This window comes from Myotis myotis, unplaced genomic scaffold (genome assembly GCF_014108235.1).
Source record: "Myotis myotis isolate mMyoMyo1 unplaced genomic scaffold, mMyoMyo1.p scaffold_m19_p_7, whole genome shotgun sequence".
NCBI lineage: Eukaryota > Metazoa > Chordata > Mammalia > Chiroptera > Vespertilionidae > Myotis > Myotis myotis.
Window position 1 is genome coordinate 3,835,580 of NW_023416379.1, and position 27,609 is coordinate 3,863,188.

General features: G+C 39.2%; 1 protein-coding gene across 4 annotated transcripts; it reads right to left on the reverse strand.

The window, feature by feature from the left end:
• Nucleotides 1-176: 176 nt before the first annotated feature.
• Nucleotides 177-27,545, reverse strand: LOC118659898 (WT1 associated protein). Of its 4 annotated transcripts, none has more exons than XM_036316514.1 (8): nt 27,391-27,545; nt 20,633-20,670; nt 15,861-15,916; nt 13,126-13,184; nt 11,525-11,652; nt 7,849-8,027; nt 2,828-2,982; nt 177-1,395 (listed from the first exon to the last, which is right to left on the reverse strand). In XM_036316514.1, the coding sequence occupies exons 2-8, from the start codon at nt 20,660-20,662 to the stop codon at nt 812-814; spliced, it is 1,191 nt and encodes a 396-aa protein (XP_036172407.1). In that variant the 5' UTR covers nt 20,663-20,670; nt 27,391-27,545; the 3' UTR covers nt 177-811. The 4 variants fall into 4 exon arrangements, 3 of the variants coding, with proteins under 3 accessions (XP_036172407.1, XP_036172406.1, XP_036172409.1); XM_036316513.1 differs by lacking the exon at nt 27,391-27,545 and adding an exon at nt 27,115-27,252; XR_004968739.1 differs by lacking the exons at nt 177-1,395; nt 27,391-27,545 and adding exons at nt 7,290-7,632; nt 27,115-27,252 and having other exon boundaries at nt 2,845-2,982.
• Between the last annotated feature and the right edge of the window lie 64 nt (nt 27,546-27,609).

Below are 27,609 nucleotides of genomic sequence, written 5' to 3' on the forward strand. Positions count from 1 at the left end.
TACACCCTAAAAATATTAAGCACACAGTCAAAATTAATGCACAGGCTTGTTTCACTTTTGTGGTATGATACTGAAGGATAATGAGTAAAAATTAAGCAACTCAGGAAAAATAAATAACAAGTGGTAAGCGCGCGCGCGCACGCGCACACACACACAAAACAAAATGAATGCAGGAGTTACGATAAAAGTCTTTATTTAGGTTTGGTCAGTACAGGGAAGATATACTGGAGTCACAGAGCAATATGCATGAACAGGGTACAACAGTTCATAAAAACTGAGTAACTATGCACACAAATTTCTTAAACATTCAGTCACCTAAAGAGAAAATGCAGATGGTGGAAAAAAAACTGTATCTAACACTGAAACTACCATAGGACTCCATCAACAAGTCCAACTTTTAGTGATAAAACTACTGTACTGGGCAAACTTGGCAGTCATAAACCCACATCTACTCTAACAAGTCTGAATGGTGCATAAGCATAGTAACAGCATGAGTAAGAATGCCCTACACAGCACAGGTTCTAGAGAGACACAGATTTATACAGACATCATTGTGTTATACTTTAAGGAAAGAGTTCCATTTACAATTTCACATTAAACTCATATAAAAATAACCTGACCTTACACAAAATGTCCTTTTAGCAACAAAGTAATTAACTGTTACAATTTCCAAAGTGGCAGAGGTATTGAAGCAAAGAAAAAAAAACACACCCACCAAAAAAGGCAAATTGTGACAAAAGTATGCATTAATTTTCTGATAGCATCCTCTCCCAAATTAAATGACACTGTATAAAAATTTGCTGGAAAAATATTACAAAACTGAGCCCTGTACATTTACACTTGAGTCCAAGCCATTCTGAATGTGGCGGGAACCCGCAGTTCGGTTACCTTTCCCACTCACTGTTTTCTCCTCTTGAGGGTCATGATTGGAGTCTGTGTCATTTAAGTGGTGTGTGAGAGAGTTTTCACTGCCCGTGGGAGAGTCTACACTTTCATACCCCGCACTGAGTTGGTTTACGTAACTACTACCTCCTTTGCCAGTTCTCTCCTCTGAGCTGTTGGAGGCCTTATTACCATTCCCTGGAGAAGAAGGAAAGCCATCTTCAGTGGTGTCCCCCTCCCTGTGACATCCAGACCCAGACGTCCTCGGCCGGGAGGAACTGCCGTTGCTTGGTCCGTTGGCCAGCCGACTGCAGTCTTTACCTGGGGCCTCTGCCTGTCCTACAGGCTCAGAAGATGTAGTCCTGCTGGTACTTGGGGCTGGGGCTTGAGCCTGCTGCTGTTGGTACTGAGCCAACTGCTGGCGTGTCTCCTTCAGTTGTTGCTGAAGAACTAGAATGGTACTCTGCATACCCTCTACTTCTTCGTCAAGTTGAATGATGAAGTCATTCAGTTCTGTGCAAAGGAGAGTCAAACCTACTTTAATATCTTTTATAACATATTTTACAATACTTCAATTCTAAAATTGATTTTTTAAATTTTGCTTGGAATTTTAAAACAGCCATTCAAGAATGAGTTGGTTTGTTTGTGTTTTCTTTTTTTCTTGGGGGGGGGGGGGGGGAGTAGATGGTTAAAATAAATATATTAAAGCAACCAAGTTTAAATTGACTCAAACCATCTAGCCATATACAACTGATTACAGCCCATAAAATCTGCTTCAGGCTTGTTTCCAGGATTGGGGAACATCCGGCCCACGGGCCATGTAAGGCCCAGGAAATCATTTGGTCTGGCCCTGTCAAGGCATTAGGGGAGAGTTAATTAACTGTTTGACCAAATATAGCAGACTAATTTTTAAGTTGAGAATTTTGGCCCACAAATGATGTTATAAATACCCAAATAGCCGTTGGCAGAAAAAAGGTTCCCCACCCCTGGTTTTAACCAGTGGACCCACATGCCTGGTTCTCTTATTCATCCTCTTAGCAAGTGATTCTTTTCAGCTCCACAGCTGGGTTAGCCCCTAGGGAACAATGTGGTCCTCGACTCTAACACTCCAAAGAGGCCTAGGCTGTAACCAAGGGACCATTCCACACCAAAAAAACAAAACAACCCAACAGAGAAAATAACTCTTGAAAATTTATGAATACAAATGTCCATTAAGATCTAAAAGCTTCTGGGGGAAGAAGTCCTCACTACTATACAAAATCTCAGATTTACTGTGTTTACAAAGAGTAAGAGCTAAGAACTCACTTTGAAAAGGTAGTTTTAAAGATATTTGACTACTAATCTTTGCAATTAACTATTTGATATAGTAATTAATAATTTAATTTTCAGAGTTTAGATATTTTCCTTACTATTAATCTTCCTCATAAAGAGGAGGAAACACCTACATACTTGCCCGAAAAAAGGATGGTGGCTGACATGGATGGTGGTTTGTCTTAGCAAATTTAAATATGATTTTTTATTCATTAAATAGAACCTCAACAGGTACAATCCATGATATACTTTTAGACCACTGGAAGTAGCCAAATACTTACAAGATTTACAATTAGAGAAATTGGTTAAATAAAAATATTCTCCTTTGAAAGCACTGATTATAAATTTGTAGATCTGTGTAATGCCTTAGTAATGTAATAGCCTTTCTCTTTTACCAAACTCCACCCTGAAAAACAAAAACTTATGAAATTTACACAAACAATCAGGAGAGTGGGGAGAAAACCACTACAATTAAATGGCTTTGTCTGCTAACTAACTAGATATGTTTCATTCATAATTTTACAGACCCATTGGCTAGAGATTACCATGTAGAGAACCTAATCTGAAATATTCATGCCTGGCAGTTTTTTAAAGCCAGTGCAACATTAACCAAACTTTTCAAAAACCCCCTTACCATCCTGACTGCTTTTAAGCTCCTCACTATATTTCTTCTGTAAAGCCAACTCTGCTTCAAGTTGTGCAATACGTCCCTGGGACAGCTGCCTTCCAAGCTCTTGATTCTCCTGGATAAGCATTCGGCACTTCGCCATTAACTTTTTGCCTGTTTGGCTGCAAAGGAAAGAGCCATCCATCACAAAATGAAGACAATACGGTCTACCTTCTTTGCTTGCAATTAGTACGAGATTCAGGTAACAGGTAAAGAACATAACTATGTCACAGCATATGCCTCCCTGTGATTACCATCTTCTTCTCTGGAACACATCCATCTTCTGCATTTCAGTATTCTGCCAATACAGCAGCAAAAATAAACCCTAAGCCAAAAGCACCCAAATGGTCACTTTTTTATTGCTATTACTTGCCAGTGAATTAACACATATCTCAGATATGCCAATATTAATAAAACACTAAGGTACTTAGCTTTATGGAACAGAAAAGTTCTTGAAAAAATAAATGCACCACCACAAATGTGCAATTCTTTAAAATAACTATGTGAAAATCAGTACAAATAAATGTAAATGCGAGTATATTTATTCTTGCCAGAACAGCATTTAATAAGGATGCCTCTTAATAGGCAATTCTCATAGGAATGTTTACTGCATTAATGGAGGTGTGTTCAGTAATTGTTTTTAAAGAAGCTTTTAAAAAGAGGCTTGAGACTATCCATATTCGTCAGTCCCTCATTTAACTTCTTTATAGGACATACTTTTGAGTTATCTTACAATATGACATTAAGGTTTAAAAAATTTATTAGCGATATGTAGTTAAGATTTTATTGATGTTATAAAAGATTATCCTTAGGACACAAAAATAAGATGATAGATAATGCAAATATTTGCCAAATTAGGAATGTATACTTTCACAAATTAGTTACCTAGTGCTAGTACAACATACTATAGAGCCTACATGCATATATACAGCAATTATAAAAAATGCAATCAAAAGTCCTGTCTCAATAAAATTTTACTGCTTTTGCCCTGACCGGTTTGACTCAGTGGATAGAGCGTCGGTCTGTGGGCTGAACGGTCCCAGGTTCGATTCTGGTCAAGGGCATATGCCTTGGTTGAGGGCACATCCCCAGTGGGGGGTGTGCAGGAGGCAGCTGATCGATGTTTCTAACTCTCTATCCCTCTCCCTTCCTCTCTGTGAAAAATTACTAAAATATATTTTAAAAAAAAAATTTTACTGCTTTTTTTTGCTTCAGCAATCACAATAGAAATAATGACTTTTCAAGGGATCTGATTTAAATATATAATCGTATATATTACCTTTGAGACATGGATATGAAGTTTGATATTCTTGTAATGGAATTAAGTTCAGAATGACCTTACTGGCTATAAAACTTTTTTTGCTGACAATTTGTATTTCTTTACTCTTTTAGTGAGGTTCCCCCCTGCCCAATATATTTAAGAATGCATCTGATGTTACTAAGCCTTGGGACTGTTCAATGGGAGCGCTCTGTAAGTAATGCTCATTCTTTGACTCTTAGAGAGCACTTGTTCTAACCTATTATCCTTATGCAAACTGTGGTGAAGTACAACCTTGGGTTACTACTGGCTCAAAGAAGCCTCAGGTGAAAGCAGCGAGTCAGCGGTAGTAAAAGATTATTAGCTACCTTTCCTGCTTGTGGCTACTGTTGCTACAGATCGCTCCCATTTCCCCTGAGCAGACTTGAGCGGCCACTGAACAAGAGTTTAGAAATCAAATGAGGAATTAAGAAACAGGCAGCACTATCAATCATGCTGATGCTCCTTCCTCCCACTTTATTGCTATGCTCCCATGACTTTTTCTTGCTAAGTATGTAACATTAGTGTTTTCCAACTAACCTGAAAAATCTTTTATATAAACTGAACAAAGATTAGAAAAAAACTAAAATCAATAATTTGTGAGATGACTTAATCTCACAAAGTAGCATAAATTCTAATGCAAAAATGTTTCATTTATGAAAGTATACCATTTCATTTATGAAGTCATACCGTTATATAAACAAATGCCTGCTCTAAGATAATCCTATCACTTCTAAAATTAATGATTACTAAAATAAATCTTAACAAAACTGTTCTTCTTTAAACATTCTATAACTTTATGTCATTTAAAATTTGTGCTGTGTTCGTTATATCACAAAAACATAAAAATTTAATTATAAGTAACTGTTTCTGGAAAGAATATCTTTTTTTTAACTACAAAAAAAAATATCTAACCCATTCCTAAAATCAAATAATTCACAAAGAAAACATAATAGGAATTGGTTTCATAGAAAATACTTATACAAAAGAATGGACACTGTACATTGCTTTGTTATCAAGGAGCCAGGATATCTTGGGAGAGTTGTACACACAATTACCTAAATGGTTAATTGAAAACTGAACACTGCCAAAATACTGAAACATACCCTCTAAATATTGTAAAACATATGATTATCACATGCATAAAATATTTTAACTACCGTGGACAAAGTAATTCAGGGAAGCTCTCTCAAAATGAAAACAGAATAGGAAAAAAAACACCAAAAGCAAAATCACAACCCATTCTATTTGAATTATTCCAGATATAGTATTGATTATATACTATTTGTTTTAAGCTAATGATGTATTTACATGTAGTATCTAGAATACCCTGGTTTACAGCCTATTTTTTCAGAGACTAAAAATCCATTTATAGGTGATTAAAATACACTAATACAATGGAAATATTATGTAACCATTAAATATGAAACTAAATGAACTAAAAAAAAAAGTAGAATGTCCAAGAGATAAAGTGGAAAACAAAAGCCAAAGCAGCCAACCATCTGTAGCACGTTCACATTTGTTTAAAACCAATATATGAGATGACTTTATATGCATAGCAATTTTCTTGATGACACCCAAGAAATTTTAACAGTGGTTACTGATCCTGGAGAATAGAATGGGGAAGGGCAAGGCCACATCCAGGAGTGACTCTCACTTGTCGTCTTCACTTTTCTTCATTCTTTTTCAACTTTATTCATGAGCATGTATTATCTTATCAATTAAAAAAATGTTTAACAGTAAGAAGAAAAAAACCCACAAACCCCAAACTAACTGTTACCTAAATGCAAAGAAAGACGCTGGCTACATTTAAGTACATGCTGTTAATACATTTTATGAATTATTTCTTGACCTACGAAAAATATTTAGGCCATTTCTACTATGATCTTAAATGGCATAAAATATATACAAAAGCCTTAATGCGGGCACCATAAGCTAATTTCAAACAGATTTGGTTACTTACTCTCCAACCCTCATTAAAAATGAGAATCTTAGAAGCGGATTTCTTGCTATAAAGTCACACAACAAACCACTTCTTAAACCCACCCTCTGCCCCACAATCAGTTCCCTAAAGCAGAAACATATATGATACTTACAATTGATTTGAATGATTAAGAGAGAACTTAAGTCACCCTTGTTAAAATTAAACGTTGGGACAATCTGGAACATTTATCTTCACTCATCTTAGACTCCATTATCACCAAGAGAAAATTCGAATTGGTGACTTACAGAATGATCTGAAGAAAAAAATTTCACCTCCAGGACTAGATGGAAGCATGAAGAAAATGCCTCATTTATCTAAATGATCAAATGAATTTGCTGGATATGATCACTATACCTTTTTTTTTCAATTCACAAAATGTGTCACTTAGGCCAGCCCACACTTCCCATACATTATTTTCCCAATCTTCTGACAGGCACCCTGTGAAGCTGTCCCACAGTAATTTCTACTTCAATATCCTGGGACAAGGCGTCAAAAAGTACCAAGTGTCAAGTCTCCTTGTCTTTTATGATACCAGCTGGAAAACAGAGGCATAGGCTTTCCTTTCCTTGGAAGAGCACAGCAACAATTTTCCCAAAATCAATCTGCTCTCCACAGCCCCCAAAATCAAAATGTTAAAATTACAACAAAATCATCATAGTATTCCTTGAACTTAAAAAAAAAACAACTATTAAAGGCACATTTAATTTAATATCAAAAGTGCGATACAAAAGGCTCAAAATACAATGAAGGAACACATTCCCCCATTAACACCAATGACAATGCTCTTTCAACTTGTGCCTGTTGAATGAAATGGGGATTTAATAAATTTCACTACTAAAAAATAACGCAGCGAGTCTCATCACAGCCAATATCCTTATACAATCTAGTCGTGAAATGAATGTTTATAATGCTTCACAGTTTAAACCTGAAGTTTGATACCACACCTTCATGTTTGTACAGTCCTCAGTAAGATTGTCTACAGTATTAGCAACCATTCAAAGAACAAACCGTTGATTCAAACCACATTGATTTAAGGCTCAATCAAGTAATAGAGAGCCCCAAACGAAATGGTTAAATATATGAACTACTTATACTGATATCTATTAAGTAGTTTCTTAGCAAATAAACCCTTGAAATGCAAAATTCACCTCATTTAAGTTTTGATCAAGAAGTTCAACAACAATCATGAAGTCCACAGTCTTATAGGCAAAACTGATATACAGTGTCTCTAAGTCACTATGCTCAAGGTTAAGAGCGATGCATATTCCATTTTTACATTTTACTGGAATTTTACATGTTCAATTCATTATTTTAAATCTCTAGGTTTTCATTCCTCCAAACTGTCTGAAGACACAGTGTGCCACAGACTTAAGACTTGTTTCTCCCTCTATTTTCTTCAAACAGAAACATTTCTCAAGTGTCTACATGTCCTAGAAGGGGAATTTTTCGGAGGTGGCCACTTCTTCGGAATAGTCCGACGCCATCAGGCCTCTGAAGCAAGGGGAGGGGAAGAGAAAAAAGCTGAAACAAAGGTTCATCTGGTCAGTGTTACATTAACCATTACACGCTGGATAGTATAAGAATGTGGCTTTTTTGGCTCAAAAAGTCTGAGTCTTGGTGTGGAAACGAGTACTTGGCTGTCCCACCACAGCTTTCTCGTAGTGGGACTGTCAGGGAAGTCTTGACTGGGGAGTATGATTTGTTTACCTATCAGGCGTAAACTTCCAGGCACTCAGTTCATTTTGGGCTTGTTCCAGTTTGTCTTTAGTCTGTTCCAGTTCACCTTTCATTTTTAGGAAAAACAAGTTGATCGCGGGGTCCACCATTGTTGATCTCAGTTGGGCGACACTGGGCTGCTGGACTTGCTTGAGGTACTGGATTTGAGTCTGTACAAAGCAAAAGAAACAATTACTGCCAAATCAAAGGAAACAGACATAAGAAGGTGGGCTAAAATCCATTTCATTCGCTGTATTTGCCAACTTGTTTATGAAAACTCTCCCTCTTTGATCTTAAAATCCTCTAAAGTAAAAATTAAAAACAACCATTTAAGGTTACCCTTAAATTAAGGATATTTAAGAAATTAAGGCCAGTTGGTTGCATTTCCATATTTGGAACCTTTAAATAAAGAGGCTACATCTTACTTTGCAACCAAAACAGTACCAAAAAAATCGGTAATATTTATTAAAAATGCTAGCAATCACTGGGAAAAAGCCAATTTTAAAATATTAATTATATAACACTACAGTACTTTACTCATTCAAATGTGTGCCCATAGAAGTTATTTTAAGTACAATACAAATCCCTTAAAAATATACTAGGTACAAGGTTATAATTTAAAACACACACTTGCATTTCTAGATTTAAAAATATGTAGTATTTATATTTACATGAGCTGGCATTACTTTATAAACAGCATCTTATAAATAGCTTTATAAATAGCATCTTAAGCCAAAAGAAATTCTATGTTTATTTTTTTCCCTTCGGAGTAGATTTGAATCCTAGAATTGTAAAGCTGGAAGGTGACTGACCTACTCCAAACTTATTTTTGAGAAATTAAATAAACCAAGCGTCCACGAATACAGTTAGTTCAGTGCCAGAACTGGGACTAGAATTGTAGCTCTCAAGCCTCCTGACTCCGATCTAGGGCTTTCCCCACCACACCAGAACTTCCCTACTTACACACGAAACCTTCCATTTCTCTCAGTGTACTATTTACTATCACCTTAAAAATACCTTTCTAAAATATGAAATACAGTTTATTGGCTTTAAATGTATCACTTGCTTCACACCCAAAGAAGATATGGTTCAAGATCTTGCTCCACACTAAGGCTTAAATAGGATTTAGGTTAACATTTCAGAAGTAGCTAATTTCTATCATACATTTTATAAAAGCCAAAAATATACTGAATGGATTTAGGATACATTTAATTACTATTTCATTGAGCAAAGAGAACTAATTTTTACTTAACTCAGGGAGATTTATTTTAAGTAACTCATTTAAAAAAATATTTGTATTAATTTTGGAAAGGAAGGGAGAGGGGGGAGAGAGAAATATAAATGATGAGAGAATCATTGTCTGGCTGCCTCCTGCATGCCCCCTACTGGGGATCAAACTTGCAACCCGGGCATGTGCCCTTGACCGAAATCGAACCCGGGACCCTTCAGTCTGCAGGCCAAAGCTCTTATCCACTGAGCCAAACTGGCTAGGGCTTAAGTAACTCATTTTAAATAAGAAAATACAACTGTTTATTCAATGTAAGGCCAGTTGCTAAGACAATTTAATAGGAATAAAGCATGTCATATAGTACATAGCACATACTACTATCACTAAAGAAAACACTGCCTCTCCAACACCAACATAGTTGCTATTTAGATTTACACAGAGAACTGCATCTGCCACATTAACCTTGACCTTTCCCTATTTTTGTTCCTGCTGCCCTTTCTGCAAAACTTCCCTCTGTATTCTAACTGAAAGAATGCAGTTGTGAGTTGTTCAGCAGGCCTGTGCAGGGGAGAGCTATAAAAATGTGGCTGGGAAGGTTAGGCTCTAGTTGAGATAACTTTGAAATCTAGGTTGAAAAAGACAAGAGTGATGGGGCATCAACAAAGGCTTGATCAGGCATGAACGTTCAAACTGCCAGTGTATATATGATAGCTGAAGAATCATAAAGGAACCAGCAGCACATATTGTCTGTCTAAAGCAGCAGTCGCCAACCGGTGGTCTGCGGACCACTGGGGGTCCGTGAGGTCCCAAAGGTTGGCGACTGCTGGTCTAAAGCAAATGGTGAGATATACCTGAACTAGAATAACAAGAAGACTCAAGAAGAGAGGGTTCAAAACACACAGGTGTTATGAGGTATTACCATAACTACCCATTTTTACTCTAGCTATACACACTATCTATCCAGGTGTTAGCACTGGAAAGTAAGATTTATCCTTTGCATGGGTAAGCATCTTAACACAATGCCATGCAAACAGGGAGAACTAAAATTATTAAACGAGTAAATGGTAGAATCTAGAATCCTAACTATCAGAAAAAGGGAATAATTAAATAATTTTGAAACTGGGCAACTGAGATGCACTGCCCACTTCATTACACATGAAAATCATAAGAGAGAAAAAAATTTTTGTTGGAGGAGTGTGTGTTACATAGGAAGAAAACAATAATATTCAAACTACTGATGAGACTTCTTGAAACCAATGGCCAAAGGTGAGGATGGTTTAATAGTTGAAAATACAGAAAGTGAAGGCATGAGTACAGAGAAAAAGAGAAATTTAATGCATTAGGTAGTGACCTTAAAGGGGGGAAAAATTAGTGGTAGTGAAGATGGAAACAATAGGAGAAAAAGTGATGAGTAGGTAGAGAAAATGACAAAGGCTACTGTTTTCTTAAGCAAAGTGACAGGTGAAGAGTCATTTTGAAAAAGTGAAGAGGGACAAGAGACTTTTGTGGAAATGTAGACAATCTCTGCACAGGAAGTAAAAGAATGAGAGAAGAAATAGGAATAGGACTGTGCCCAACATTAGTCCCCAGTGACCAGAATATTGCCTTATATATTAGATTTTTATAAATGTGTCGAATGGAGATTATATAAAACTCAAGAAAAGTTCAGATTTTAAAATTAGAAACAGTGACAGAGCTTCCTCTACTTAGTATAACTTACATATACCAACACTAAATTTAAAAAAAGGCTAACACTGTTTAGGACAGCATAAAATTGAATCTAAATTCAACCACAGCTAAACCATCAAATATGTCACTACATTTTAGATCTATGTAGACATGATACAAATGAAAGCTGCAATAATGAAAAAGAAAATGTGGTAGAAGTTGCTGACACATCGAGGGGTAAAGAGAAGAAACTAATCAGATGGTTGATTCTTTTTAAAAATACATATATTTTTATTGATTTCAGAGAGGAAGGGAGAAACGTCAATGATGAAAAATAATCGACTGGCTGCCTTCTGCATGCCCCCTACTGAGGAACGAGCCTGTAACCTGGACATGTATCCTGACTGGGAATAGAAGAATCGTGACCCCCTGATTCACAGGTCAATGCTCAACCACTGAGCCACTACAACTGGGCCACTGATTGATTCTTGTATGTGCCGAGCGGGGGATGAAACCCATGTATTAGGATGATGCTCTAACCAACGTCGACGAGCTACCCAGCCAGAGAACAAACCTATTTTAAATCCAATGATGACAGGCTATCTATTGAAAATTTACATCTTGCTATTTATATCTCAAAGCATATCTAACTAGCAAAATGTGAATTTATAATTATTATTAAGTATATAGAATTAGCTAAGTACTAATTAACACATGTAATGTGGACTAAAAACCAATTCCTCAGAGAGTTAAAGCATTTGAAATACTTACAGTACACTCTTGCATCTCTTGCTCCTTGGTTGCTAGTCGCATTACAAGGATGTTTTCCCTTCGTGCAGACTCTTGTTGTTGTTGCTTTAGTTTTTCTTCCGACTCCCTTAAGCCAGTTACATCATTAGCTGATGATTTAAAAAAAAAATTTTTTCAAAACATGAAATACAATTTCAAAACCAAACGGAACTAATGAAATGAAAGTTCTGATTGTCTTTGTCAGGATAATAAAAACCAGGGTAAAAAATTCATCAAGTCTTTAGTTTCTCTCTTAACTACTTTTAGAACAAGGAAGCTTGTTCCCAAGCACAGTGCTCTTTTAGGAGATAATGGTGCTATAGTGGTCCAAAGCCACCTAATATTAGATGGAATTACGTTGTTACAGTCTAATCTGCTTCAACTTCACACAGGAAACTTTTGTATTTGCTTATATTATACAGTATTCAGAGTCCTGGTTAGGACTGATTTTAACCTATTCAATATAATAAACATGTCTATAACTGTACAGACAATTATTACATCAAATTTTCATAATGTTCATAACATCTATGGATTATAATATAGTTTTTTTTTTTAAATATATTTTATTGATTTTTTACAGAGAGGAAGATAGAGAGATAGAGAGTTAGAAACATTGATGAGAAACATCGATCAGCTGCCTCCTGCACATCTCCTACTGGGGATATGCCCGCAACCCAGGTACATGCCCTTGACCGGAATCGAACCTGGGACCTTTCAGTCCGCAGGCCGACGCTCTATCCACTGAGCCAAACCGGTTTCGGCTATAATATAGTTTTAATAACTGAAATTTCAGAGTACTAAGCTTTCTGGGCTTGGAAAACAATATTGGTTTTTATTTATTTTTAATATGTTTTTATTGATTTTTGAGAGAGAGGAAGGGAGAGGGAGAGAGAGAAACATCAATGATAAGAAAGAAGCATTCATTGGCTGCCTCCTACTGGGGATCAAGCCTGAAACCTGGGTATGTGCCCAGACAGTGATATCTTGGTTCATGGGTTGACACTCAACCACTGAGCCACACTGGTTGGGCATAATATTGGTTTTTATACTCACAAATAATGTTACTGTCAATGAAAAGTGACAGACTAAAAAGGTTTGTTGGTATTTTTAGCAGATTTTGAAAAATCTGTAAAAAATATAGCCATATCCTATTTTTATGATTTAAGTAATAATTAAGTTACAATTTAAATAAATTTATTACTAGTTCTTTGTGCATACCTAGACTAATAACTCATGCTTTAATTCAAATTCCTCTGTGGAAGGTGTTAGGGACAGATCTAGGAAAGTGTAAAGTAGTTGTGAGTTTCCCTATCCATATTCTCTCAGAATTTTGTACATAATTCTGCTAAAATAGTCATGCTATTATATTATTGCATGTCAGTCTTCCCCGACTGGGAACTCCCCAAGAAGAGAGATCATGTGTCATTCACTTATTTCCTAGCACCCAATATAGTGCCCATAGTTCTTTAATGTTTGAATAAAAATTACATTTGCTTAGCAAAACCAATTATTCTGAATGTCTATAACAATCTAAAAAGAGATATTTGCATGGTCTTTAGGAAGCTACAACTCAAACTTACAGTTCAGATCTGTGTACTTGCCCTCCAAAGCTTGCACATATGCTTCATACTGTTTCCATCTAGTACAAAAATAAATTCGTTATTAGTTGTTAAATTGAAATTGCTTTATTAAGAAACTAAAAAAAGCCACATCTGTAAACTTATAAATTTAACACCAAGAATTCCACTGCATGATTTTTAAGGTCTCTTCCATTTTGAGATAATTATAAATCTAGTTTAACCAATAATAAACGAGTCACTTCATTATTCCTTCTCAACTTAATAGAACTATGTAAAAGGAAACACAGAGAGAAGTGTTTTCTCCTGAGAACTTACCAAGTGTGTGTCTCTGGGTCAGATCACACACCATATAAGACTTTGTATCACTTATGTTCAGCTCAATGCCTGGATAATGGACGCTGAGTAAAAAACCTACGACAACTTTCAGATATGCTTTCCACCACAAACAAAAGCATCTGATATAATAAAAGTCTAATATGCTAAGGATGCTCAACCACTCGATGATGTGCACTGACCACCAGGGGGCAGATGCTCTGACCAGTAGGTTAGCTTGCTACTGGGGACCAGCTGATTGGGACTGAGCAGGACTGAGCAAGATAGGCCAGAAACGCCCTGGAACCCTTCCGTGTCCCTCCCCGGCACCAGTGGGGTCCCTTGGCCTGGCCTGAGCCCTGTTGTGATCCGGGACCCCTCGGGGGATGTCAGAGAGCCGGTTTCGGCCCGATCCCACAGGCCAGGCCGAGGGATCCCACTGGAGCACGAATTCGTGCACTGAGCCTCTAGTATAAAATATGCCTAATTATAAGAGGCTGGAGGTTATCTTGGCTCTTTTGTGAAAATACCATGTGACTCTCTCAAAAATAATATTTATTTTTACTTGTAAAAAAAAGGGGGAGAGAAAATACTACTTTTCCAGTCTATTTGTAAAGCTGTATCAATTTGCATATATACTGTCAGAGTATAAGAAGGCCTTTCTTCCTCATTATATTCCCCTACCCACAAAACATAGGCTTATATGAGCTGCTCTTGCAATGATTGCACATAAACAACAAAGCTTTTCCCAGTCATATGTTTAAGCAACTGCTAATGCAAGCGTAACCTGCCCTGAATGTCGCTGTCTTGCTTACTGAAGAGCTATGTTTTCAAGCCACTCTTTAGTTGCAGCTAATCAAAATTTAATTTTAGAAAATCTTTTTATAATCTTAAAAACTTTGACAGGTCAGCTATAAGATTTACTATTACAACACAATGACCAAAAAATACCAAGCTAATCTACCTTCCATATAAAGACTACTGTTCAGCCAAGAGCATGTTATTTTTATGGCCAAGACAACCTAGGGTACAAATCAAGTGCATTCAATATTTGGGGATCAATAAAGGTCTCTTGTGGAGGCAATATAAGAACTATTTGTTTTAGAAGAATAGAAAAATATAAAAAAGTCAACAAAAACATCCTTATCAAGAAGCCAAAAAGTACAGACTAGTTAAATAAGTAACAGTTGATTTAAAATCACCAAGAGAATTAATGAGGGAAAAACTCATGAGAATTCCCTAAAGAAAGAATTTAATCTGACCTCAAGAATATCCCCCACCCACACTCAATTAAATCAAGAAAAAGACTGCACATACTAACCAGAGGAATTATCTAAGAAAGGATAAAAGGCAAGGACTGTCTCATATCAGGGGTACAAAGAGAACAACAGGTGAGTGGCAGTATATCATAAGCAAGTGCCTACCGCAGCAGGGAAGGACAAGTGTTTTAGAATACTAAGGATTCAAAATTTATGTGGAGGAAAATAAAGGGTATGCAATGGAAAAAGTGTCCTATGCATGAGATTATGCAAAGGAAGATAAAGCGAAGTCCACAACAGAGTAAGTAGAACGAGTGGGAAATTATCAGACTCTAGGAAACAATAGAACGAGTAACCTGTGTCTATCTTACAAAACACCTCTTCTCTCTACTCTAGCCCATTAAATTTATTTAGTCCTTCAAGTAAAAATTCTGTGCAATTTCTAGAGAAAGTTCAATGACCCTGAAAAATATTTTTATTTTTTACCTAAAAATGTCATGTAAAAACTTATCAACCATAGTAATAAAATGCAGAAAGAATATATTTAAGTTATAAAACACAGAACATGTGATTCTTTTTCTGATTTCTTGCATTTAAAAGAATGAATACCATAATGCTGCATTTCTCAATCTATTTTTGCAAGACAATTATAAGATAACCCCAGAAAATCAGAGCTGGAAGTAACTGTTAAAAGTAATTTAATCCAACCCCTTTAACTCCAAGATGAGAAAATGAAGGATATAGAGTTAAATGAGCCGACTAAGGTTCCTTAGAAGAAAGAGTAACTTGCCTTCATCAGTAAATAATGTATTTCTTCCATAACTGAAAACATATCCTTTAGGACTATAACTTTTTCGCATATTAAACAGGAAAAGAATAACTACATTAAACTAATTTTTGCAAGGAAAAAATTCAGGTTACCTATTAGTCTAGAAGTTACCCAAACTAGTGCTTTAGATCTTTAAAGTGTTATGCTTTCCTCAATGATTATATAATAAAGAAACAGGCCGTAAAAAACACATTTCAAAAGTACATTAAATGATTTGAATATGTATGCACATTAAAAATAAAATACCTAACAGACAAAAACTTTATAGTATAGAATTACAATATAATGTTCTATAAAAATATTTTTATATTTTGAAAAATAAAAGAACATTTTACCTTAAAATTAACTCATCTCGTGCCATAACTTTGAAGTCTGTCTCACTCAGTCGAACCTATAAAGAGAATTGAAATATGAGCTGGGTGCTTTTCCTAAACATTTTAAATGTACATACCACTGTTGCTTACACTTTTCATATTTTATGAAGATAGGATAACTTCTAATGCCTCAAGCGCTGGTTTCTAATAGCAATCCCTTTATCACTAAGACAGTAGTTCTCAACCTTCTGGCCCTTTAAATACAGTTCCTCATGTTGTGAACCAACCATAAAATTATTTTCGTTGCTACTGTGATGAATCGTAATGTAAATATCTGATATGCAGGATGGTCTTAGGCGACCCCTGTGAAAGGGTCGTTCAACCGCCAAAGGGGTCACGACCCACAGGTTGAGAACCGCTGCACTAAGACATTCAAAGCCCTTCCAAAAGGAGCACAATACTGAGACATATGAAACATCTCCAAGCCTGAGACTTAGAAATGGTTCAGTATCTTATATAATAAAAGGCTAATATGCAAATTGTCCCCTCAACTGGAAGTTCGACCAGGGGGCAGGGCTGCCCGCCAACCACCTGGGTGGGGCTGGCCAGCCAACTCCTGTGTCCCCTCCACCTGGCCGGCCCTCTCTGATTGGCCCCAATCGGGGCGGCTAGCCGGACCCCACCAGTGCACAAATTCGTGCACCAGGTCTCTAGTATACTATAATTAAAAAACACACACATAACTCTTATTTTATTGTAAAGTAGTTTTAAAAAAGTAAAGCATTTATCTTTAAAACAAGAGGCCCGGTGCACGAAATTCATGCATGGGTAGGGTCCCTAGGCCTGGCCAGCAATCAGGGCCTTCCAGCTGCCAGCCAGGGCCTTCCTTTGTTCCGCGCTGCCCCCTGGTGGTCAGCGCACATCATAGCGAGCTATTGAACTCCTGGTCTCCCAGTTGAATTCCCTAGGGGACACTTTGCATATTAACCTTTTATATATATATATAGATGCACATCATTATTAGGGACATGCAAATTAAAACTCCAATGAGCTATCATTACACACCTATTAAAATGGCTAAATAAAAGATTGTGGTAACAACTCCAAATGGTAGGTAAAGATGCAGAATAAGATTGCTGGTGAGAATGTAAAATGGTATGGCTGCTCTGAAAAAACAGTTTGGTGGTTCCTTTTAAAACTAAAAATAGAGCCAAAGCCGGTTTGGCTCAGTGGATGGAGCGTCGGCCTGCAGACTGAGGGGTCCCGGGTTCGATTCTGGTCAGGGGCATGTGCCTTGGTTGTGGGCACATCCCCAGTGGGAGGTGTGCAGGAGGCAGCTGACCGATGTTTCTCTCTCATCGATGTTTCTGACTCTGTCCCTCTCCCTTCCTCTCTGTGAAAAATTAATGAAATATATTTAAAAAAAAAAAAAAAAACCTAAAAATAGATGTGCTAGACAACCCAGCATTTGAACTTTTTTTTTTTTTTAAATATTTTATTAATTTTTTACAGAGAGGAAGGGAGAGGGATAGAGAGTTAAGAAACATCGATGAGAGAGAAACACCGATCAGCTGCCTCCTGCACACTCCCCACTGGGGATGTGCCCGCAACCAAGGTACATGCCCTTGACCGGAATCGAACCTGGGACCTTTGAGTCCACAGGCCGACGCTCTATCCGCTGAGCCAAACCGGTTAGGGCCCAGCATTTGAACTCTTAAGCACATATCCCAAAGAAATCACAATGTATTTTCACACAGAAACTTGTACATGAATGTACAGCTTTATTTGCAAAAGCCAAAACTTGGAAACTACCCATACTTCAACAGGTGAATAATTAAATTATGATACATCCACACCATGGGATACTAAAAACAGACATAAGCAATTTGGATAAGCCTCAAGGAAAATTATACTGGGGGAAAAAATCTCAAAAGGATACATATACTGCATGATTTCATTTATACACATTTGTAAAGTAGCATAATTATAGAAAACTGCTTAATGTTTGCCAGGTGTTGGGGATTGAGAAGGAGGGAATGGATATGGCTACCAAGAAATGACACAAGGGAAGCTTGAGGTGATGAGTTAGCTAATCTGGTTGTAGTGTTGGTAACACTAAGTTATGTGAGATAAAACTACATAGACACACATACGCACTCTCTGCATATATAACCTGTGAAATCTGAATAAGCTCTGTGGATTGTATCAATAAGCTCTGTGTTGAGTTCCTGGTTTTGATGTTATGCAAGATGTCAACCTTGAAGGAGGTTGGAAGAAGAGTGTATAGAACATCTCAGCACATTTCTTTGCAATGTTTTGTGAATCAATAATTATTTCAAAGCTAGAGGCCCAGTGCACGAAATTCATGCACAGGTAGGGTCCCTAGGTGTGGCCAGCAATCAGGGCCCATCAGAGCCTTCTGGCTGCTGGCCAGGGCCTTCCTTCATTCTGCACCGCCCCCTGGTGGTCAGTGCACATCATAGTGAGCGATCAAACTCCCAGTTGAACTCCCCTTGGAGTTATTTTACATATTAGCCTTTTATATGTATATATAGATAGAAGATAAAGTTTTAAAAAATGGGCTATTAATAGTCTAGCTCAGTGGTCGGCAAACTGCGGCCCCTTGAGTGTGGCTCTTCCACAAAATACCACGTGCGGGCGCGCACGTACAGTATGATTGAAACTTCGTGGCCACTCAAGGGGCCAAAGAGCCACATGTGGCTCGTGAGCTGCAGTTTACCAACCACTGGTCTAGCTAGCTGAAATTACTTCGTAAATTGAGGAATATTGTTTTCTCTATAGCAAATGATTATAAAGGTGAGGTACCTCTTCTAGTCTAGTATAAAATTATGGCTATAGTCCTAGCCAGTTTGGCTCAGAGGATAGAGCATCAGACTATGGACTGAAGGGTTCCCCGGTTCGATTCTCAGTCAGGGCACATGCCAAGGTGCAGGCTCAATCCCCAGTAGGGGGCATGCAGGAGGCAACTAATCAATGAGTCTCTCACATCACTGATGTTTCTTTCTCTCTCTCCCTTCCTCTCTGAAATCAATAAAAACATATTTTAAAAAAATTATGGCTATACTATAGTTTCCCTTCTAACATACACTTATATCCCGCTTTCCCAAATTGAATTATAAATTCCTCTTAGAAACGTTACTTTTTTTAATAAAACAAAGTACGATTTAATGCTTTGGCACACATCTGACTTTGTGCTCTGTACCACGGCAAGCTAACATCTAGAATATGAAGTCCCATCTCCACTATTTCTTTTTTCCTCCTTTCAACTGAATGTAATGATGGACACTGGTTAACAAAATCATACGGGTTTGAGGTGCACATTGCCACACATCATCTGTACACTGTACTGTGTTCACCATGCCAAGTCAAGTCTCCTTCCATCACCATTTATGACCCCATAACCCTACACCTCCCCCACCAATCACTATACTGTTGTCTGTATCCATGAGTTTTTTCCCCCTCAATCCTTCCACCTGCCCATACCACCCTCAACAGCTGTCAGCCTCCTCTCTGAGTCTGTCTTTATTTTGCTTAATTCATTCTGTTGATTAGATTCCATAAGAATGCAATCATCTGATACTTGTCTTTCTCTGAATGGCCTATTTCACTTAGCACAATGCTCTCCAGGTCCATCCATGCTGTCACAAAAGGTAAGATTTCCTTCTTTTTTTAAGGCCTAGTAGTATTCCACTGTGTAAATGTACCACGGCTTTTTTATCCACTTATCTACGGACACTTGGGCTGCTTCCAAATCTTGGCTATTGTAAATAATGCTGCAATGAACATAGGGGTGCATATAGCCTTTTAAATTAGTGTTTTGGGTTTCTTCGGATAAATTCCCAGAGGAAGAATCTCTGGGTCATAAGGCAGTTCCATTTTTAATTTTTTAGGTAACTCCATACTGCTTCTCACATTAGCTGCACCAATTTGCATATCCATCAACAGTGCATGAGAGTTCCCTTTTCTCCACATCCTAGCCAAGACTTGTTGCTTGTGATTTATTGATGATAGCCATTCTGACAGGTGTGAAATGATATCTCATTGTGGTTTTAATTTGCATCTCTCTGATTAGTAACATTGAGCATCTTTTCATTTGTCTACTGACCACCTGAATGTCCTATTTAAAGACGCGTCTATTCAGGTCTTCTGCTCATTTAAAAAAAATTTTTTTTTGTATTGAGTTTTATAAGTTCTTTATAAATTTTGGATATTAACCCCTTATCAGATGTATTGGTGAGTATGTTTTCCCATTTAGTGGGTTGTTTTCTCCCTTTGCTGATGGTTTCCTTTGCTGTGTAAAATCTTTATAGTTTGATGTAGTCCCATTTGTTTATTTTTTTCTTTTGTCTCCCTTGCCTGAGGAGATATATCAGAAAAAAATATTGCTACGAGAAATGTCTGAAATTTTATTATTACTTCTTTGTAACTGTGTGCGTGTGTGTGTATAAAATATTGACTATACTGAACTAATAGGAATACAGAACAGGGGGATAATGAGACCAGAGGAAAAGGTAGAACCTAAGAACTAAACAGTTGTAGCCTTTTTTTGAAACATATAAAAATAAATTTACACTACAATCAAAGGAATTTAAATTAGGAAAAAAGAAGTTAACTTATAGTACATTATATACCCATGATGCTATTATTATCATAGGCAAAGGAGTGAACATTAAACAAACACTCGAGATTGTGTGTGTGTGTGTGTGTGTGTGTGTGTGTGTGTGTGTGTGTGTGTGTAAATAAAATGCTTAAAAACTGCTGGAAAAACACACCTTTTTGGGAAGAGGTTCCTCGTTGGTCATCTTGAATCCTAGAAAAAGGGATAGAGAGATGAGGTTCAATTGATTTTTTTCCATTGAAAGTAGGAACAAAAAATACTGGCCTTTTCAAACCAATTTATTAGTGAACTCAATTATGACCAAATCATTAAGGGTTCTTTTGAATTTAAATAAATCTTTTGTTTTAGATTTACAGAACAGTTGCAAAGATATTACAGGGTTCCTGAAATTGCCACACCCAGTCTCTCAAGTTAACATCTTACATTAGCATTACTATTACATTATATTGCAACTATTAGATTATTAAAAAAATTCTTTTATAAAAAAGTTGTTCTTTTTGATGTTGCCATAAAGGATTGAGAGATAATTTTTCAATGCATTCTTACAACTGCCCTATGAAAGACAAATCTTGCAGAAGTGACAATTTTGTGCTTGTGTCAGATATTGACCTCAGGTAGTATCCCAGGCATCTTGCTGAATTGATATAGAAGAGTAGGACCAGTTGCTAAGCCTTTTCTTTTACAGCATTATGGTTAAGGTAGAAGCTATTATTGCCATAATTCACTACTGTACAATGCTTACATATAATATATACACCTTAATAAAAACATTCCTACACTAATCACATGTCACAATAATTTGTATCTCAAAATGTTTCTTTATATAAATTTATACAAAATTAACTTACTCTTGTTGCAAAAGATAAATTGAAGAACTATTCTCATTAGCTTTATATGCTTACTGAAAATACTTCTGGTTATGTCCCAATATTCAAATTTAACGAGGCAAGCTAATTTAAACTTATTGCTAGGTATCATTTATAATAGTACTAGAGGCCCGGTGCATGACATTCATGCACTGGGTGGTGGTGGGGGGCAGGGAGGAGGATGAATGTCCCTCAGCCCAGCCTGCACCCTCTCACAGTCCAGGACCCCTCCGGGGATGTCCGCTTGCCACAAAAGTGGGAGAGGCTCCCGCCACTCGCCAGCTGTGAGCCTGGCTTCTGGCCGAGCAGCCCTCCCCCTGTGGGAGCGCATTGACCACCACGGGGCAGCTCCTGCGTTGAGCATCTGCCCCCTGGTGGTCAATGTGCATCATAGCGACCAGTAGTTCCACTGTTCAGTTGATTTGCATATTAGTCTTTTATTATAAAGGACAGTAATGAACGTCCCTTATAAACTTTCCCTATAGTTTATTTTACCTGCCCATACTCCAAATTATTAAAAATTTAACTAAATAGAAATGTCATGGTAATATACAGCATGGTAAATATGTGAGAATGGTATTCTATTTTTCATATCACATACAATCCCAACTCTGTTAAGTCAAATACTCTAAACCAGCGGTTCTCAACCTGTGGGTCATGACCCCTTTGGTGGTTGAACGACCCTTTCACAGGGGTCGCCTAAGACCATCCTGCATATCAGATATTTACATTAGGATTCCTAACAATAGCAACATTACAGTTATGAAGTAGCAACGAAAATAATTTTATGGTTGGGTCACAACATGAGGAACTGTATTTAAAGGGCCAGAGGTTGAGAACCACTGCCTAAACCCTGACTTTCAGATTAGGTACATTGTGAAGGAATTGGGGCATGTTAGAAATAATCGTAAATTGATCACATCATAAATTACTGGCTTAATTCTTCCCTCTTTAATAAGCTTATCATTGCATTCGCTAGCAAAAAGCTGAGTATATCACCCTCTCCAAGTTCATCTCCACAGAGGCCTATTTCTATTTTAGCTTTAATGTGCATTCACTTCACTAGGCTGTTTACCTTTCAGAACCCAGAAAGTTTGGCATTTACTTGCAATTGCCCATCTGTCCAGAGCTAAATATAATAGGTAAATATCAATAATCTATTGAATAAAAAAACCTTTAAGACAATTATAGCCATTTGAAGTTTTAGCCATATTTAACTAGTATATAAATGTGTACCAATGTATGTCACTATTCTAGGTAAATCTTTCTAAAGGCTTTTCATCTTACTCAAAACAGTACATGCCAATTCCTTGCCCTTTTACTGAGGGTTATTTTTCTTCATTGCTCTTAGCACGAACTGATATTTTATATAATTACTAAAGGCCCAGTGCACGAATTCGTGCACCAGTGGGGTCCCTCGGCCTGGCCTGCGGGATTGGGCCAAAACTGGCTCTCTGAGATCCCTGAGGGGTTCCGGATTGCGAGAGGGCGCAGGCCAGGCCAAGGGACCCCACTGCTGCACGATCAGGGCCAAGGGAGTACCGCGGGAGGGCTCCAGGGCATGTCTGGCCCATCTCACTCAGTCCCAACTGGCCGGACCCCAGCAGCAAACTAACCTACCAATTGGAGCATCTTCCCCCTAGTGGTCAGTGCACATCATAGTGACTGGTCGACCGGTTGACTGTCTGCACCCTGGTGGTCAGTGCATGTCATAGTGAGCAGTTGAGCGGCATTAGCATATTACACTTTGATTGGTTGAAAGGCCGACCAGTTGACCAGACACTTAGCCTATTAGGCTTTTATTATATAGGATGTTTCTCCCAGTTATGAAATAAGCTCCATGAGAAAACTTCCATTCACTGCTGATGCCTCAGTACATGGTAGGCACTCAAACATATGCTAAACAAGTGAATTTGCTTGTTACTATTAAATCATAAAAGGTGAGCTACATACTTGCATGCATATAAGCATAACCAATGGACACAGTAAGGGGATGAGGGCATGTGCTGGGGGGTGGGAGCGGCCAGGGAGAGGTCAATGGGGGGAAAAATGAGACATATGTAATACTTTCAACAATAAAGAATTTAAATTTTAAAAAGTGAGCTAAATAAACAAATCTAGTTTTCCCCCCAAATCAACCAAGATGACAATCCTGTAAAATTTTGAGCATATATGTGGAACTTAATATAACAGGTATTGTGATAGAGCTCTATAAGTGACAGTTTGAAAACAGCTAAAGTTACCACGGTGGATAGGGAGTCTACCTGTTACCTAGTTACTGGGCACCAGAGCCACTCAAAATAAAATCTTAGTTATAAAACTTTATTATGGATGCTATTTAATATAGATTAAACATTAAATTCGTTATAAATGAGTATAAGTTTCTACAACCTGACACTTTGCCCAGGTTTATTTGTTCGTTCTTTTCTTAATACATACTCAGCTTTTTATTCCATTAAAATAAAGTTAATTGCAAACTTAACTAGCAATAAATATGCTAAAGTTTTTTTTTAAAGGACATTTACATGATGGAGAAGTTCTACTAGCCCTACTTTTCCAGAACAGGGTGACAAACTTTGGGGGAAAAAAAAGGCAGCATAACCTGAGCCTCAATTTCCCCATTTAAAAATGATTACCACCACGAAGGTTCAAAATTATTGTGCTATTTTTAAAGATAAACATTAGACTTTAGCATGGAGACTGGCACAAAATAAGCATTTAATTACTAGTTTACTCCTCATTAAAAAAAACCACAAAGACCCTCAATCACTATTTCTCGAAAAGCCCAAGGGAGAATTGACAGGTTGACAATAACAATATTTGTTTCTAAGCCTCACTGTAGAATTTTTGGTGATCTCCAATTTTTAGAATTATAAACAGCGAGTTATTTTAATTTCTAACATTGGCTTACATCCTCTTATAAAAAGTTTGATGCTGGGTAGATTTTAAAAACAAACTGCTTAGAGGATATTTATATTTTTTTCTTTTTCAAAAATATATTTTCATTGATATCAGAAATAAAGGGAGAGAAAAAGATAGAAACATCAATGATTAGAATCACCAATTGGCTGCCTCTTACATGCCCTCTACTGGAGATCCAGCCCTCAATCCAGGCATGTGCCCTGACCTGGAAATCGAACCATGACCACCTGGTTCACAGATTAACGCTCAACCACTGTCCCACACCGGCCAGGCTGTATTTTCTTTACGTACAAAAATAAATTTCAAAATTTGTAATATAAGTCAAGGATAAATACAGGCCTGGTATAAATCTTTGCATTTCACATGTCGATTATCAGTACAGGTCATTCCACATATTATGGGATATGTAAGCTGGGAATTCAAAGCATCTTTAACTGATGACAAGTCAATCTTTCCTTGAGAGTCCATAATATTGCACAATAGTTAAATGGGCAGTTTGGCAAAAGGCAAATTAAAACAAGTTTAAAATTTAAAAGCACCAACATCCAACTAATTAATCAAAATAGAACCTGGTTTTGACTTTCACATTGCACAAATGTGCTAAGGAATTTATTATTTCCCAATACAATTTTTTTTGGTACAACTGACAGCACACAATAACCACCTAAAGTCAATTCCAGAGTCATAAAGACAATGGACATTCCAGGTCCTTAGTACAATCAATCTATTCTTGTATCGGAAAAATGGAATGACCGAAATATCATTTGGAGTTGAACCTTGAAGGAAAAAAATGAATATATGTTCAGTGCTATGAGCCATTTATTTAATAATTTTAACTTTTCAAAGTTAGTCCCCATTTTCCAGATGATGAAATGACAAAAGTTAGTAACTAATGAAGATGGGTAATTCTCCCCTCTCTCATCCTAAATAGTGATCAAGCGGCTTATAGCTAGAAAATGCAGAAAAGCAAAATAAGTAAAATTCGAAATTGGCCAATCTGGTTACCTTTTAGTACATTTAAGAAAACTAGTTAAACATGATTTTAAAATTTTGTAATGGTTTCAGTTACTCATGTGGATAATTAAAAAAGATAATATAGCTCAAGTTTAGAATGTCAGAACCACTCTTGATGCCTTAACACTGAACAGATGATGATCTAGATTAGAGGCTCAGCTTGAGTTGGCTGGGTGGCTAGCATCCCAAATCCCAGTACTTCCCTGACTCTTAGCATTATGATCCTAAGTTATGCAACTCAGTTCTCTGTAAACGGAGAGGCAAGCACCAGCCAACACAGCTTCAGTAAGAAAGCATGTGCCTAGCTGAAACTCACAGCTAAACACAACGAATGAATAATACACATGGTACTAGCCTGGGCGCGGGAACAGAAAGGGCACTAGTTAGGAATCGGAAGGCCACCCATCCTGACTCTTGTACCCCTCAGCCCTGTGATCCTGAGCAGGTCACTTAACTCTCTGGGCTACAGTCTCCAAAACAGCAAAAAGGGGACACCAACTTTCACTGCCTCACGAAGTGCTGCACACCTCAACGCTTTAGGTGCCATAGCCCCCCCCCAAAAAAGGGGGGGAATCTTTCAAATAAAACACTCACACTAACGTAAAAGATAGTTTCAATGTGTATTTGGGGGAGAACATTTATTTATAACGTTGAACTCTAGCCTGATGCACCACTTTCATAACCAATATACTACTATGGGCCTATTAAAAAGTTTTTCTCTGATAAGTCTAGTAATAGAAAATTATGTAGAGGCAAAAAAAAAAAAAAAAAAAAAGTGGGAGATAATCTAAAACTACCGAGGTCGTGTTTTGCTACAGGACCTACCAACATACACTTTTTTCCAAGAGCAACACACCATGCAATGAATGACCAAGACTGCTACTAAGTATAGGAGTGGAGGACGGGGGGCTTACAGCCGGGAGCCCGGCAAGTGTTCCTTCTTGTTACTGTTCTCCGCACCGACCACTGCAGCCCGCTGTGTCCACCCGGCGCTTTCCGGGGGCCCGGACGGTAACGCACGCGGACACGTGGGCAGCTACTCCCACTCCCACGTCCACGTGCACCTCGGGGCTCCCCGCGATGCCATCACTAACCCCTCGGGGTGGGGAACGATCAGTGCCATTCAGGGCCGTAGGGTGCGCAGGGAATATCATACCACCCTGGGGAAGAGGCTTTTTTTTTTTAGTTTTTTTTTTACCATATAAACACGGTTACTGAGGGTTTTTAACAGGGTCCTTTGGGAGCAAACACCCAATTATGTGTCACCAAAACAAGAACCTGGACTCGCGCTCCCCGCTGGCAAGACCGGACTCGGGGACACTCCACGAGCAGCGCGACCAGGCCCCGCGGCGAGGCCGGGGCGCGAGCGGAGTCGGCTCGGAGCCGCGGGGCCGCCTGCGCTCGGGACGCGCCGCCCGTGCGAACATGGAAGCCGCCGGGGACGCAGCTGCGACGCCGATGTGGTCCGCGAGCGCCGCGCTCCTGCCCGTGCGGACTCGCCCGGGGGCGCCGGCCGGACCTGCCGGGGCGGGAGGGGGCGCCGCCGGGGCGGAGCGGGGCGCGCACCGAGGGGGCGGACTCCGGTCCCGCCGGCCGGCCGCGGGAGCGCCCGCCTCACCCCGGCCCCGGGGACGGGAAGGGAGGGAAAATGGCCTCGAGGCGGCGGAAGTGCCCCTCGGGCGGGAAGGCGGCGCGGCTACCGGAGGCCGGCGGGCCCCGCGAGCCCAGTCGCCCTCAGGGCTCTCGGCACCGCTGCCCGGGCGAGCGCGGCCGCGCCTCAGCCCTCGGGACCCGGAGCCCCTCGCGGCCGCGCCCGCCGCCCGCCCGCACCTACCTCTCCAGCCGGAGGCCGCGCCGGCGCCGCCCAGTCACATAGGCCGAGGCCGCGCTGCCGGATCGCCGCCCGATCGCGCTCCCGAAGCCCCCCGCGCTCCCCTTTATTTGCGGGTCTCGCCGCCACAAAATGGCGCTGAGGGAGGAAGTGAGGCTCCGCCGCCCCACCCCCTTCCCGCCCCGCCCTCCGCCCCGCCCCGCCCCGCCCGCTGCCGGCCCGGCCCCGGTCCGTGCGCGCCGCCGCCCGCCCACTCCCGCCCCGCGCCCCGCCCCTCACCGAGTGGTCGCCTCCCGTCCGGGCCGTAACCGCACGGCCGCCGCCGGGCCCGCCGCGGGGAGGGAAGGCGAAGGGACGGCGCGCGCCGCGGGCTTAAGGCGCTGAGGGAGACCTGCGCTCAGGTGGCACCCCCGGAGCGCCGCGAGCTCGGCGGGGTGGGCAGAGAGGCGGCCCGCGGGGAGGGTGGGCCGCGAGGTCGGAGGTCAGCCGCAAGGCACC